This window comes from Epinephelus lanceolatus, chromosome 6 (genome assembly GCF_041903045.1).
Source record: "Epinephelus lanceolatus isolate andai-2023 chromosome 6, ASM4190304v1, whole genome shotgun sequence".
Lineage (NCBI taxonomy): Eukaryota > Metazoa > Chordata > Actinopteri > Perciformes > Serranidae > Epinephelus > Epinephelus lanceolatus.
In genome coordinates this window covers 32,102,813-32,120,031 of record NC_135739.1, presented here as the reverse complement: position 1 = coordinate 32,120,031, position 17,219 = coordinate 32,102,813, and the positions used below count along the sequence as shown (strand labels likewise).

Genomic DNA, 17,219 nt, shown 5'->3' with positions numbered 1-17,219 from the left:
ATTTGCATGTGGACCAAAGCTTTGACTGGCTTTGCTTGCTGTGGGAAAATTGTGATGAACTGTCACAATTCTGCAGTGTAAGTCATTTTTTGTGATGATGAAGAATCATGTTCAATGAAGTGTCAGTCAATTCCGCAGTCATTTGTGAGAAACTGTGAATATATCAGCAAAAAAAACGAGCAGTGTGAATTTAAATCAGAAAATCACAGAAAAGATGTAAGCTGGAGATTTATTAGACACTTAGAAGTAGATTACAGCTTTATAATTTACTCCATTTCCCCTTTTTTCTCCTCTCTGCTTCTTCCTCAGTCGCCACCGATGATCTTTCACTCCTCTCTCCCGCCTCTCCCTCTTCTTTCATTTCCATTTTATTGCCTTCTCATCCCTCCATCTCTCTCCCCTTTCATCATTACAGCTCCGTGGCCCCCCTCCTTCCCTCGCTTTTTGGTGGATAGTAAAAAGGTAAAAGTGTACTTTGGGAGGAAGGCCATGTGGAACGTTAAATCACATACAGGTGCCCTTAAGAGAGTGTGAGGTGGAAACACACATACACACGCACACATGCATGAACACAGAGGTACCATCAGCCCCTCATTTAGGTAGCAGTAATTTGCCGCAGTAAGTGACAGGGTTATTGTAAGACGCTCATTAAGAAAGGGAAGCAGCGAATAAACGTCTGACTGAAGGGAATAAATTCAAACCACTGCGCCACTTTTACTGCTCAGCCATAAGCTGCTTTGATGTGGTGTGTGATGGCAGAGCCGGGGCAGACTCAGGGCGTGTGAGTGTGTGTGTGTGTTAGAGTGGTACTTACGTCGTCTAACACTGATTTTACATTTTATTTGTAATTTGATCACAGGATAGCGTGTGATTTTTGCTCTGCCTGTATTGTGTGTGTGTGCTATACTGTGTGTATGTGTCTGTCTTTACATCTTCAAGGGTCAGGGGTCAGATCAGTAACTACGAGATGGACTGTTACCGCGGTAACACAGAGCAAGGTCACTTCCTATGACAAACTTTCATCTCAGCGGGAGAGAGTGAGGAAAAGGAGGGATGGTGGATGAAAGGAATGAGGTAGTGATATTAGAGGAAATAGGGATGGAAGAAGAGGTGATAGAAACTGGTTTAAGGAGAATAATTCAAATAAAGGCAGAATAGATGACAGGGCAAGGAGATATTTGAAGGAAAAAAGGAACGAGACAAGACTGTATTGAAAAAGGAGAAGACACCTGAAAGAAAGTTCAAAGGTGTTATATTCTGGCGGCCATCTTTCTGTGAGTCTGTCTCATTATATTCCATCTTATAGGATGTTGAGTGACATTGAACATGGATGACTGTAATGAAAATTTAATGATGACCAACAATGTATTCCAGACTCAAACACTTAATCTATAATACTGCAAGAGTCATCTATACGTTTTTAGTTAGCAATGTAAGTCTGTTGGTTGATCAGCCACTTGATCCAGACCGAAATATCTCAAGAACTGTTTCATGGATTCCAATTAACTTTGTACAAGCATTCATGGTCCCCAGAGGATGAATCTTACTGTCTTTGGTGATCCCCTGACTTTTCCCTAGCACCATCAGGAGGTTGACATTATTGGTTTTGAGTAAAATGTCTTAACTACTGACAGAAACTTGGTGCAGATGTTCCTGTCTTCTTTGACATACCCTTCCTTTTTTATCTAGCACCAGAAAGTTAGCATGTTACTGATGTACTATGTTAGCATGCTAACATGCTAAAGCTGTTTTCTCATTTGAACTCCAGACAGTTTCCTACTGGAAATACTCCATTTGGTGTAAGTAAGGGGTGATGCCTGGGCAGAACATGTGGGAGGTAGGACAGTTCCTAATTTGGTCATTAACAACAGAGTTTCCTGCCAATCCTTTAATTTTTTTTTTTGACGAATACAGCCTCGCCCTTTACCAACACAAGTTCATGAATCTTATCATCTCTTCAGTTAGACATTTTTGTTGCCATCTTCATGTAAATGCCCCTTCTCCTTCACCCTCGAATGATTGTTTTCTTCCGGTTTGATAAAATGTCATCAACACGCCCACTTGCTTGCCGGGAATTGTCTGGACGATTACCTGCTCTATTCACATGTGGGCTCAATCGGACATTACATGGACGTTGTCCTAAGGAGCTGTCTGCCTGTCTGTTTAATGTCCAGTTAAGCTAATACGGACATTTTCCATCCCACACGCATGAATCCGACACATGAATTTTGACATATACAGGAATATACGCGCTTTATTTACCCAGATAATTCTGGGTTACTACAACTTCCGTCCTGTTTTTGTTGTCCACCATTTCTATCAGTTGTACTCACCAAAGCAATTACTGAGATCTGAGGAAGCAGCAACATTGCTCCATCTTGGTCCAAAAGGACGAGAAACTGGTTGGAGACAAGCTGCAATAACATCATTGTAAAGAAACACTGTAGCCGTACATCTACATTAAATAGCATAGTTCACAATTGAAGTTCTGTAAACTGTGATGCATGTTTACAACAGAAAGTTACTGGTCACCTGTGTTTTCTCTCCCAAATCAATTGGGATAACATGAAGGTTTGTTAAAAATATGTCTGGTCATCTAACTGTTGGTAAACCCTGCTGACTTGAATGCAGACTGACTTAATTTTAGCAATGTTGCCATGTTTCAACATTACTGCAATTAACTTGGTGTTTGCAATGTTAGTATTTCTGGTAGACGTGATTAAAGTCTGACTGATGTTGTAATAAACTGGAATTATCATTTACAGTTTGTTTCATTCTTTTAAATGGACAAGAGTGATGCTCCACCCTACAGGAGAGCTGTTTGTCAGACTCCAATTTTATTCCTTCGTCAGCAGCTGAAACAGGTTGAGCAATGGTCTAACATCTGGAAACTAGTCATTTGAGAGACTTCAGTTATGCTTTACAGTGTGCTGATTCAGCTACAGCGCATACTGTCCGACCTCTGAGAAAGATTAGTCTGCAGCGTTGGTGCAGGTTAGATGTGTGATGGAGCACTTCTACTGTGGCTGAGAGTGTAATTGGATTTACACGTCTCATTTAACCTGCTAGATGCCTCAACAATCCCAGATATTGGAAACATCGCTTGAGTTTCTCAAGTAAAACAAAATTGATCTTGTACTTTTCATGGTGCAGAAATGGTCTTTAATTACTAACAATTAAAGAAAGTGCAACCAAAACAACTTTTAAACAGTTCAGCAAAGTTCAGCCGCTCAGATACTTAAGTATGATGAAAGTTATATTTGCAAAGTCTGGCTGTTTTGGAGATTTTGTCTTGATTCAAAATATCAGGGGATAAGTGAGGATGTTCATTTGTTTAGCAGCAGTGTTTCACAGTTTCTGAAACACCAAAAGCTGATGTGTTAATAGCTTTGTGGCACATATTTAAAGCTGTGGTGTGAGTGTGTGTGTGTGTCTGTGTGTGTGTGTGTGTGTGTTAAAAAGATAAGAGATTATCTGGTTTGTACATTCCTTTTAGCGTAACCTACAGCCTCAGGGTATTATGTCTATGTTAGTAACATTAAACGTCTCCCTACCTTTCTGTGTGCGTGTGTGTGTCTGTATGTATATCTGGGTGTGTAGACGGATAAGAGTGTATACATATAATTCTAATAACTGGTGTGCGTGTGTTATGAAATATAGTGACCTGATCTTCTTAATTGTATGTCTGGTGACCCTGATCCACCTAATGATGAAGGCCACGAGGGGAGGTGTTTGTGTGTGTGTGTGTGTGTGTGTGTGTGTGTGTGTGTGTTCTCATAAGCTCCCATACAGTTATGAAAATGGGCCCTTTTGCATTAGTAGCATTAGTCTTACCCTGCACAGATGAATTATGTTGTATATATAGTGGTTTGTGATTGATTTAAGAGATAAACTGACTGAACTCAACCACTCCTAGATGCTGAGGATTCAAACCAAAATCCGCAAAGTCATAAAAGTAATTAAAAAAGGAATGACACAGTGTTTTGATCTCAGGATGATGCAACAAATATGCATTTGTGAAGTCAAGTGAAGCATATAATGTATGGTTACCTGCGATGTTTGAGGTGTCTTGAGCAAGCGGCATCCTCCAGGGCTGAGAAATGAAGCCAACACAGAAGTTTCGAAACTTGCAGTTCTTTGAACGGCTGCTTGAGCCTGGCTCCAGAGGCCAGTCAGTCCCCATAGACCTCCATGTTAAAATGCCTAGCTTTACAATGGAAATAAACATGTTTACACCCTGCTACAGAAAATAGTTTTGGTCTCTAACTGTACGGAGGTTGAATTTTATATAATTCAATTACAGTCTATGGTCTTGAGGTATAGTTTTAACGAATACAACCATTTCATCATTTCATCATATTGTTTTAATGTTTTATGTCAATATTTTTCACGAAATGGTTGTTCTTTACTTATCTGAGGTGGGAGTGGCTGGGGTTGGACTTCCTTTCTATTTCTTATTTCTTTTTATTTATTTGTTTATTTATTCATTTTCCGTGACTTTCCCCGAAGCTACAGATTTTTTTTACTTGAGCCTCACTGGGTAAGACTCTCCCTCCACCTTAAATTGGCCCTTACCATATATTTTTTAGATTCACAACAAATATATTGGAGCCAATGCAACAAACAAATAACACGGAAGCTAATTTCGTAAGCAAAATGCAAATCCTACCCTCAAATTGCATCATCACACAAGCTGTGTCTGCACCTATCTTCTGTGTCTGCAGAATATCAGTGTATGACATCCACACATCCTGCCACACATTATACACAGTCCTCCACGCATATGGAAACACACACACACACACACACACACACACACACACACACACACACACACACCCATCACAGCTTGCACACAGCCAGCATCAGCAACATGTGCATAATGACCGTTTTCCCAAATAAACTGTATTCAGGACATGTAGAATAAAGTGATTTTGAAGAAATATCACTTTTTTAAGCTTAGCTTTGGTTATGAGTCCTGAATAAAGCGTTTTTCATGCATGATGTGCTTAAGAACTGTTGTAAATTTGATAATCCAGTGATAATTTCTAATTTTTTTTCAGTTTCTGGCAGTGATAAATTGTGATTTCAAGGATTTTTAAAGAAAATATGCCTTTCAAACCCTCCAATGGATTTTGGGATTCAGATGGGATTTACAATAAATACAAAATAGAACCATTCAAAGCTGTATGTTCCTCCCATTAGCCAAAATAAAAACAGAAGTCTCTCCTCAGTGCTTAAAAATTATTTGATCAAACTGTCCCCAAAGAGAAGGATGTTTTGATTCCTCTGATTCTAAAGAAGCAGTTTACCATTTTGGGAAATATTGTTATTTGCCTTCTTTCCCACATTGAGATAAAGATAAGAAAATCAATACCATTCTCATGTCTGCGTATTAAGTATGGAGCCAGGAGGTGATTATCTTAGCTTAGCAAAACTGCTGGAAAAGGGGAAATACTGTAGATACCCCGACTTTGTCCAGAGTTCCAAAATCTGCCTTCCAGCACCTCTGAAGCTCATTAATTAACACACGATATATCTCATTTGTTTAATCCTTACAAAAATAGTAATATAAAAGGAACAATTTGTGGTTTTAGAGGGAGCCAAGCTAGCAGTTTCCCCCTGCTTCCAGTCTTTATGCTAAACAAGCTAATTGCTTCCTGGCAAAGATAATGAGTCACTTTTATCTTGTCATCTTAAACATATTTCCCAAAAATATTGAACCATTCCTATTAACGGATGAGAAATTAATGGTGGATTAAAAATACTGTAAAGATGGCACTGCTAACAATTACAGTTACACAATCTTAGTAAACACAGTATAGTTCGAAAAGGACTTTAATTTAAACAGGACAATTCATCACAGTTAAACTAAGGTCAGGTCAGTTAATTCACTCTGAAACAATCCACTTGAGCTCAGCTACAGTAGATCAGACTCACATTATCTCACATTCTCCTGGGAAAATGTGTGATATATTTGTGAAGCATCTCCAGACAGTGATGAATGCTGGATCAGAATCAGAATAATCATCTTGCCATGTCATGTAGCAAAGATAAACAACTTGTAGAGCAAAGAATCTTCCCATGAACATTAAAAATGCATTTTACCAGAGGGAAAATACCAGTTATCAGTCTGTAGCTGGAAGCCAAACTAATTTCTATGTCTTGCATACAAGCCAGCAGCGTGGCACCATAACACTGAAAAAAAAGAAAAAAGAAATTAATTAATTTTAAGTGTCAAACAGAGATAAGCAGACAGCTGCTGTCAAGAGCTTAAATCAATTGCTGTCTCAACAACGCCCTGTCTTTGATTAAATCCGGGTATTGCCACATCTAGAATATTTGGCTTTGTGAAAGTTTGGCTTAATGGGTATTTTAATTTGAGTTTCTCTTCACTCAAAGGTGACTAAGCATAGTAAAAGATCATAGATGGTTCTTTGCAACAAGAGGCAGAAAGCATGTCACTTGGGAAGTGTCAGCAAACACCACACTTCCTGTTACTTAGTGGTGTTGATTCAGCTCTTTACAGCCTGGCTGGATGGCTTCCTGTCAGCTTGCAGTGTGGTGCAGGGTACCTGTTCACCTGCTTGGCACGCGCTCTGATTGTTGGCTCACTTGTTGAGACGGGCTCAGGTATGTTGGGGCTGCCACAAGGAATGCAGGGAATAAAAAGGGAGACAGAGCAGGAGGGTGTGACAGAGAGAAGAAAGTGAGAGCCAGATGCTTTTGATGGCAAGAGGAAATGAATGGCTAAGCAATGTTGTCTTGATGTGGTCTCCATGGCGACCTGTGTAAGCTGTTAAACGTCTGGAGGCGAAACCAAAAAACAAGTTTTGAATTAAATGGATTCACTAATGATTAAGTGCAAAAATACCCTGCAGCATAACAAGGATCTGCAGTTTCTCTAATGCAGCACTTAGCTCCAGGAGGGCTGTGGGAAACTGTGATCTCTACTTGGCACAACATCCACCATTAAATGAATTTATACCCATAAATATTACATCAGACGTTTCCACATAATCAATACAAAAGAATTTACCTCATCAGGATTCATGCCAGTCTAACGAGGTGAATAAACTATTCCTCTAAGTAGGGTAATCTGAGTTGAAATAGATTTTGCCTTGACTACATCCTTGACTCAGAGTTTATAGAAACCAGATTGAGGCCATAAGGTTGTTGGTTTGAGTCCCTGAGCTGCTGGCAAAATGTAAGATGAGAAAGTGGGTGAGTGGTGGCCAAAAATAGAAGGCTGTGATCGAACTAAGGAGCACTCAGGGGTTGATTGTGATGATGATTATAATAATGTGAAGCAGTATTTTACTGGCTAGAAGCCCAGCTGACCTTTCCTGGATACATAAATGTTTAAAATATGAGTGGGCAATGATTAGACAAGAGGTTTTTGTCTTTTTTTTTATAGTTAGAATAGTTCTCTATGTTACTTTTTTCGTTTTATCTTCAACACAGTTTTTCTGCCAAGAGCGTCAGATTCTTCTTTACAGCTGTCCACTCTCAAGTTTCATCACTATTTACAGAGCTGCAGGAAGTTACTTTCCACTGATCAGGTCCCCTCTAGGAGGCAACTGAAGGTAGTCAAAATCTTCACAACATTGCTGCAGATATTAAGACACCGCTGAAAGGGATGTCCTCTTCACTCCGTCTTTTACATCTTTTTGCCAATATTTTGATCATGTGTTTCCATTTGGCTCCACTTGTGTTGGAAAGTCTTGAGTGACATACAGTACCCAAGCCTAAACACTGACCTTGGTGCCTTACTCCAAACTGATGGGTGACATGAACAGGACCTTATGGCAAAGCTGAGAGGAAGAAATTCTCTGGTTTGGGGACCTGAGATTTGCATCCTTGTTCTTTGCAGATGATGTGGTTCTGTTGGCTTCATTACATCGTGACCTCCAGCATATGGGTTGGTTTGCAGTTGAGTGCGAAGCGGTTGAGATGTAAGTCAGTACCTCCAAGTCTGAGGCCATGGTTTTCTGCCATAAAATGGTGGTTTGCCCCCTCTGGGCTGGGAGAGAGTCACTGCCCCAAGAAGGAGCTCATGTATCTCAGAGTCTTGTTCAAGAGTGAAGGTAAAATGGAGCGTGACATGGACGGGTGGCTTGGTGTGGCTTTAGCAGTGATGTGGGCACTGCGCGGGACTGTTGTGGTGTAGAGGGAGTTGAGCCAGAAGGAAAGGCTTTCGATGTACTGGCCCATCAACATCCCAACCCTCCCCTATGGTCATGAGCTTTGGGTAGGGACCGAAAGAATGAGATCACAGATATAGGCACGGCCGAAATGAGTGTCTCGTGCAGAGTGGCCGGCTCAGCCTTGGACGTAGGATGAGGAACTTAGACATCTGGAGGGAGCTCTGAGTAGAGCTGCTGATTCTTCATGTCAAAAGGGGTCAGTTGAGGGGGTTTGGGCATCTGATCAGAATGGCTCCTAGGTGCCTCCTGTTAGAGGTTTTCTGAGCATTTTTTGCTGGTAGGAGGCCCCAAGGTAGACCCAGAACATGCTGGGGGGATTCCATATCTCATCTGGCCTGGGAACACCTTGGGATCTCCCAGAAGGAGCTGGAAATCATTGCTTGGGAGAGGGACATTTGGAGTACTTTGCTCAGCCTGCTGCCCCAGCAACACACAAGCAGATGAAAATGGATGGATGAGTGACATGGGGGGAACCATTACTCAACCAATTTTTAACATTGAAAGATCCCTTTTAAAAAGTAATGACTAGGAAAACAACTGTTCTCCCTCTTGAGGACTGAAATGGAAAATTGGTCATCACAAAGTAAGTGCCTGAAAGAAGAGCCTTGTCTGAGCTGCAGTGTTGCCAACTCTTTTCCATTTTAAGTATCTTCAAAAAAAAAAAAAAATCTTCAACAAAACATTTGAGATGCCATGAGAGGTATGGGGCACATACCTGTACTATAGTGCACAACTTTCCATTGAATCCAGGGAGTGACAAAAAAACTCTGATGGTCGAAACTGTATGCTAAATTTGTTGCTAGTTGCTTTTTAATGATGAGTTGCTAAGAGGGCTGAAAAGTTGCTAAATCTGGTGAGAAAGTTACCAAGTTGGCAACACTGCTGAGCTGTTCATCGCTGTCAGCATTTGACAAATATAAGCAGGGGCAGCACCAGAATGAAGAGCCATAAAGAGCTCTGCTGCGCTGTTTTCATAAAGTTGTATTGAATTCAGCTGTCAATGTGCCTTTTTTCTCTCCTCTGCACTTCCTTTCATAACTCATCATTTGAAACTGCGTAGATAAAAATAAAACTCCTACTTGGAAAAAAAAATAGACCCACACTATCACACTTCTTCTTAATAGCCCAGAGGGAATTTATCTTATCACTGCTGGGCAGAAACTAAAGCTCTGCATATTTATAACTGAGTGTGTTTCTGTGCTCTTATGATTCTACTGTATCTTTGTGATGACCAATTTCCATTTCAGACCTCGAAAGGAAGAACAGTTGTTTCTCTGGTCGTCACTTTCACCGTTAAAAAAATGGTTAAGTAAGGGTTTCTCCTATGTCAAGGGCAAGGTTCTGTATGTCACTTTCCCAAGACTTTCCCATTCAAGTTGAGCCCAGTGGAAAAGAGAAGCTTAAATACACCTTTACCTAACCTTGTACTTCAAACTGTGGGCAGACATCTGGGATGAGATGAGTGAGGTTGGTCAGTGGGATAAGATCCAAAGATGCTCCACAAAAATTGTTAGGCTTAGATGACCTCATGGAAATGTTTGCAGTCAGGGCAAACCTTTTGTATGGGGAATAAGACCCAGAGAAGCTCCAGGTTTTAGGGTTACAGTTAGCTGTGAGGGTACAAAAGAACTTACTGTTGGACGTTCAAACTGTCTGTAACATCCTATGACATCTTTTGTAACTTTCCAAAATCAACAACACAACAAGCTCTGTGACTCTAGCAACAGTTGGCCAGGCCAGGTGTGCGAAGGTGACGTTAGTATGCGGGTTTGACATTCTCTGAAGCTCTCTTCATCATAAGCCTGTCACCCTCGATGTTTACCACTAAGTGCAATGCCTTCCAGGTGAAACTGTCCAAAAGTGTGTGTCATTATCCACATTGGGATGATTCATCGAATCTCCCCATCTCTGCATGATGACAAGCTTTTCACACCTCCTTCGAGTGTGCCCATTTTGAACAGCTATGAACACTTATGCCTTCAGACGTGGTTGGAAAAAACTTTTGAACGGACAATTCTGTTTTAAGTATACTCTGCATGGTTTAAAGAGTAAGGGATGCATCTGAAAAGTTGCTTGTGATATTAAGTGAAATTAGTAGCACAGACTATCTGTCAAACCACAACCAATGGCAACCAATGAGTGACAAAAAAAAATCCTGGAAAACCAATTTATATTGAAATGCTCTTAGCATGTTGCTTTTCTCATTTGATTAAGGCCTTAGGCACTAAGGAAAGTATTGTCAGTGAGAGTCCTCACAAGTGTGGTACGGACTCATGTATATTTGTGTGTTTGCCCTTCGGGATGTGGACTTAACTAAATATATGCTGAAGCTTGAAGTAAAAAACAATATGAGCAATTCAATCACTTATAGAAACTGATTTTATTTGACACAAATCTCCTTACAGCTAATCTCTCCTCTCCTCTCCTCTCCTCTCCTCTCCTCTCCATATTTACACCACTATTCCTGGCAGCACCTAAAAGCTGTTTTGTCTTTGCCTAGAAGGAGTCTTTTTTCGACACTATGAGCAGATGATTGCCTAAAGGCCCATCACAAAGCCCTTGAGCAAGGCACTTATTCTCAGATGAGATAACCTGCACTGTGTTCTAGTCATTTCAGCTGCTGTAATGTATCTGTCTGCAGGTATAGCATGTTTGCAAGCTTGCTTTTTGTACATGTGTTAGTGTCTCACCACTGTGCCCACTTTTGTATTTTCCAAGTAAATTAAGTTTTTATAGCAGGATACCAGCTGCTTCCATTACCCAGCAACCCAGGAATGCAGTAAAGCATATGTGTCTGTGGTAAACGCCCTGCGTCGTTTAGGTTGGTTAGCAAACCAGCAACTAAATGCTAACATTAGCTGCAGCACATGAGTGCACAAAGATGGTGTGTGCTGTCTCCGACCCACATGTGTAACACTGATGGTTTTAAACCCCGCAGAGGAATTATCTGTACTTATTCTGCCTGACTGTAGAGCCCTCTAAGATGTTTTTTAGAAAGGTGAACTGAGTACTGAAAATGACATTGATTGATACCTCAGACCTCGGCTGTGTCTCTCCTCTCCTCTTCTCTCCCCTCTTCTGTAGCTTATAATGCTCAATTTTTGTAGGGAATGTGTCAATGTGTTGTTGACTGATGTCAAGCTGAAATTTGAAATGTAATCTGATTATGATACTGTGGCTATTGATCAAGCTATTTTTAACATATCTGTGGAATTTAGTTTTCTATGGTAGTGGCTGACTGACATTTTATGGCTGGTGTTGCAACAAGATGCACTAAGGCTGGATTATCTATTGGGCAACTGCCGAAGGGCCCCAATGTTTGTCAGTTGGACTTTGATCATTTGATTAACAATTCTGTCAATAACCCTGTGTCAAAATGTATGGATATATAGATTTAGATTGTGATATTAGTTTTTGAATTTAGTTCAGTTTGAAGCTGATATTTCAGTCATCTTGAATTATGGTCTTTTTCACAAAACTAGGCTGTCTATGCAGTGGCATTTATTTTTGCACAAAGGTAGAAAACCCACAATTACCACAATGCACTGTTCCGCAGCGTCACAATAAATACTTCCTCTGGTGGGTGACGCAATGCAAGCTTGGCCATTTTTCCACATGAAACAATATGGTGGATGACTGGTAACAAGCTATCTTGAATTACAGATAAACTGTTATTAAAATAAGTTCCTGAAAACATTTTAAGTAGGCAATGCAGTTACTGAATATGTATTCATATTTTATCAGCACTGCTTAGTCAATATTTTCAGCCCCTGTGTTTTACAATACAGGACACATTACAGTGCCTGCTTCCTGCTCAGAAATTCTCCTATTTACAGCCAAACAGTGCACTAAAATGTGTTTCTTAAGACATTTAGGTAAGGAATGGGCAATACAGTAACTGAATCTTGGTTTATATTTGATCAGCACTGCCTCGAGTTTGAGACAGAGAGAGGGGCAGGTCTCTTTGTGTCCGTGGTGGCGGGGATTCAACATGAGGATGTACAATCTGAAGTTGAAGCAATGGCCCAAGAGTCAGTGAAAATCTGCTGGATGATGCAAAATGCAGCATTTGAGCTGAGAGATGAGCAGGCAGATCTGAACACTGGTAGGATGGAGGGAAGATTACTGCATTTTATTAACACATCCTACCCACAAACAAAGCTGGTTGAAAATTTGCAAAGTATTACTTAACGTATTACATCCAAAATATGCAAAAATGGAGTACTAGATGACTCAGGGGTTTGCACACTGTGTTCCGCTACAGTTGAGTTCTGCCGTTTTTTGATCTGCCACCAAAAAGTCATTATCAAGGCACAAAACCTATTTTTTATTCTGTGAATCAAACCGGAATCATAGACAACAAAGACTATGATTCTCATGTGAATCAATATTTTCCTCCAGCCCTACAAATCACAATAACGGCACTAAGTTAATTGGTACCCTGGAGAACACCAATGTGGAGTATCAATGCAGAAAGACAAATACAAGTCTTTTTTGACCAGATAAGAACACAAATCAAAATAAATGCCCAGGATACATGGACTGATTATTTGTTTCTTTCTTAAAGTGAATTTAAATTTGAACCTAACACCTGGCTGGGGACAAAATTATTGGCGGTTGTATTTGATTGTGCAGATGCTGCTTTTCATGTCCAATAGCATCTATTTAAAACAAAAGACTTTCCTCAGGTGTTGACACGAGCAGTCAGTGCTGAACACAAAGAGGTGGAGGTGATGCAGAAGTTCTCTCTGTAAACTAGATTGACAGGATTGTGGGAGTTGTGTGAAAATTCGCAGCTGAAGTGTGAGGATGCGTTTTCAAAAGCTTTTTCCAACTTTCAACAATCAGACACACACAGCTCAGTAGAGAGAACAGGTGTGATTAGTGGGGAAGTGATTTTGTTTGATGCTGTTTGGCTTCAGAAGAGTGAAGCGTCTCATCTCAGACTGACTGACCTGCACTTGACACTTGAGGATTTCTGAAGGAATGGGAATAATAAATGAGTGTCGTGGCTGATCTGTGGAGTGAGTGTTTGCAGCTCCAGCTCCAGACTTGTGCTCCTCTTACACTTTCCTCTTGGATTTGTGATAAAGCAAAAAAACCCAAAACAAAAAAAAAAAAATTCTCAAAATACCCAAAAAAGGGAAGTGGGAAAAGACGTAAGGTGGTACATAAACTGCTATTTCCTGTAGTACGGCTGCCAGTCTCTGTTTCTCACCCACACACACACTCACACACACTCACACACACACACTTACACACACCAGCCAGTGCCAATGAAAGATTCATGGAGGAGTGATGATTAAGGCGTCTCCTCTTCTGCTCCACTTACCCTGGTGGACAAATTCTGCCCCCAACCCACACACACACACACACACACACACACACACACACACACACACACACCCAAACCCAGGACCTGTTAAGAAGAGCGGGAGCAGTGATGCACACAGCTGTGGGGTACTTACTCACCCTTAACCTTTCCAGGCGTGGGCACACACACACACACACACACACACCCACACACACACACACACACACACACACACACACACACACACACAGTCTGTCAAGAGACTGATGCGGCAGACTGCTTTCTAGGCTGTCTGGCAGACTCTGTGTGTGTGTGTGTGTGTGTGTGTGTGTGTGTGTACAAGTATATTTGAATGTGTGTGTGCATGTGTGTGCGTGTGTGCGCGTGTGTGCGTGTGTGTGTGTGTGTGTGTGTGTGTGTGTGTAGGTGTGTAGGAAAAAGATCTTTATTTTTATTCTCCCCTGTGGGAGCATCCCCATAAGCATAGACAACAAATGTTGAAGGCGAGCAATTTTCTAGACTCCTATTCTGCATTTTACATTTTCGGTTTCATTATTCTCAGCAATTATCATGCTTTATTGCCATGTCATGTGCCTTTGAGTACCTTTAAAGTGCTATACAAATGATATTATTGTTATTATCATTATTGTTATTATTTATTATCACTGCAGAGTTTTAGTATTTCAGCTCTGGTCAAACTAACATTTTGTCCTGTAAGCTGAAACATGATACGGTTGAAAAAGGTTAATGTAGTTTTATTTTCGTTTGTTTTTTAACCTTTCTTTATCTTATCTTATCTATTGATCTAAAATATAAGATTATTTTATAAAATGTGATGGATTGTTATAGAAAAAACAGTGTTTTGCTTCCAGTATTTCTGTACTTTTCTACTTTACAACTTCAACTTGTAATGTAATTTTAATTACGTGGTGTTGCTACTTTTATTTAAGTAAAACATCTCAGTACTTCTTCCACCATTGAAGAGGGGGCAGGAAATGAGGGATAACATGTAATAAAGGTCCCTGGCCCTCTGGTTCACACCAGTGGCGTCTGCAAAATGCTAACTTAGGTTTATCAATGACATGTATTGGAATACAATGAACTTCAATCAGTTGGTTGTTAGTCTACCAACATACTGGCCTAAGCAAATGTACAGTAACACAAACACACAGCTTCAGAACATCCAGTGCATAGAATAGAGACAAACAGCTGAAAAACAAACATGATTGCTATATATAGATCAAGTGTACTGTATTTACTGTACAGAGTGCTTTTCTGGTTGGAAACTACTGTATAAATAAAAGGATTCTAATAAATGATTAATGCAGTGGACTGAGAGGCACTCAAATCCATTACTTTAGCAAAAGTAGCAGAAACACACTGGAAAAACACTCCAGTCCAGATTGTAATTAGGTAAAGGGAAATAACTATTGGCAGAATTATATACACTAATATCTGAAGTGCTCATAATTAATACTGGTTCATTTATAGTGCTGAATAATTGATGGACATTATTGTTACACTGATAATCTGTCATATCATGTACAGACCATCAGATGGAGGCATGAATTTGGTGGAGCACCTGTATGCAGATCCAGTAACCAGTTCATTGTCATATAGTGCATCTTACAGGCACAGCGGTGCTTTGAGCTCAGAAAGTGAGAATGCTAACATGGTAATGTTTAGCAGGCACTATATAATCTTTACCATGTTTACCATTTTACTAATTACCAACACACAAAGTACAGCTTAGAGTGATTGCAATGGCGTTGGTTTAGGATTTGGTCATAAACTAAAGTACAGGACACCTTAATTTTTTTTTACCTGAAGGTAAGATGTTAGACTCAGTTACTAGGAAATAAACCAAGTTTTTCATCCTGAGGGCAGTAAGGGAGACATGAATGTCTGAAAAAAGCAAATCACAGCAGTCAATGCAAATATTGTCAAGACATTTCTTGCAGAACCCCAAATGTCAACCCCCTGCTAGACCAAAAGTCAGACGATCAATTAAGTCTGGGAACTATGGATGTCTGTTAAGAATTTCATGGCAATTCATCCAGTAGTTTTTTAGATATTCCAGTCTGCATCAAAGTGTTGGAGCGACTACCATTGCCATAGAGCCATATCACAAGTGTCGTTAATAAAGATTATTGTATTGTATTTCCATTTACTTAGTCTGATCTTGAGGCTAATTTGATAGTAAATGGGCATGTTAAAGAGCTGACATATGCAGTGATTAAATTAAATAGTTATAAAACAATTAACGTAATTAACTCTGACTCTGTGTCTTCCCCACCATGCAGGTGAACATCTGAGGATGTGTCCTCAGGGTCCAACCTGTTGTACCAGCGCCATGGAGGAGAACCTGGGCAGTCTGAGCACACGAGAGACCGAGGGACTGATCAGAGAGGCTGGCAGATCGCTCCAGTCTGCCTTCAACGCTCTCCACAGGAGCTTCGACAGTAAGTAGGGTGTGTCTTTGTGTGTGTGTGCATGTGTGTGTGTTTTTGCAGGATAGATGCTCATTACTGGCTGAGCTCAATACCACAGCTTCAACGACGGGCCCAGAGGAGTATGACAATAGTATGTTGTCTATTTGTGAATTTGTGTTTGGTACAAGCTCTGACTGTGCTCAGCGCTCGATAATGCAGCTTCCCAGGGATGGTTGGGTTTTTTTTCTGTGTGTGCATGTGTGAGGGAGGATGTGTTTGTGTCCTGTGCGTCAAGGGGACCCCTGACTGGGTGTTATAATGAGAGCGGAGTCAGCCAGACACAATGAAACGTGATAAGCCGATCCCCTGATCTCGAAGGGGCACACACACACACATACACACACACACACACACACACACAAACAGAGGGGTGTCCCCCGGGGCAGTGGCTGGTTCAGCTAATGAGCAGTTGACCCACTGAGGAGCCGAGGCTGCAGATCACTGCACATCAGAGAAAGAGAGTGATGGAGGGAGGAGGAGGAAAAGAAGGAAAGACTGAGAAGTGCCACCGCTAACAACAGGGAGACAGACGAATGTGGCAAGTGAGAAATGTGTCATTAGGAAGGTAGAAAGTGAGTCAAAATAAAAAATGAGGAAAGAAGAAATAGGGAGCAGGAGAAGGACTAGTCAGAGAAGGAGGAGAAGGAGGAGGAGGAGGAGGTGGAGGAGGAGGAGGACAGTATTATTAGTCTCAAGGCAGCAGGCCACCTCAGTAGCAGTTAATGTGGCCGCCCATCTGGTTGTGGTTAGAACAGGCTGGCACTGGTCCACAGCCTTTGAAGCATGAGGGAAAAGCCCAAGCCAATATACTGCAGAGACAGCGAGCTGACTCTCTTATTCTTTCTGTTTGACCTCTGTGTCGCTTTGTATCCATCTGGCTGCAAGCAAATTTCAAAGGAACCTTTAAAAATGTTAAATAAATTGGTAGAAATTTAACTTAAGTACATCCAAGGCCATTGTCTATTGATATGCTTGACCTGAGGAGCAATCACATTCCTTATTTCTTCATTCTTCAAAAGTATTTCAATTGCTATATACTCGGTAATTTTCTTATTAAAATAAAATCAAACTCAAAGCTGCACTTATTAATATTTCTAACTAAACAAGGGATCAGATGGCTGTGTGTGACGTGAAAGGTGACAAACCCACAGAGGATTATCACCTGAATCTGCAGCTCCCCTCAGCTCTACAGAGCGTTTTAGTTTC

General features: G+C 40.7%; 1 protein-coding gene across 1 annotated transcript in view; it reads left to right on the top strand.

Annotated features, from left to right (window-relative positions):
* The window catches only part of LOC117254502 (glypican-1-like), a 50,638-nt gene that overhangs the window by 19,479 nt on the left and 13,940 nt on the right, over window positions 1-17,219 (top strand). The window contains exon 2 of the mRNA XM_033622863.2: window positions 15,825-15,983. Coding sequence (XP_033478754.1) covers window positions 15,825-15,983 — 159 coding nt within the window. The remainder of the gene's footprint in view (window positions 1-15,824; window positions 15,984-17,219) is intronic.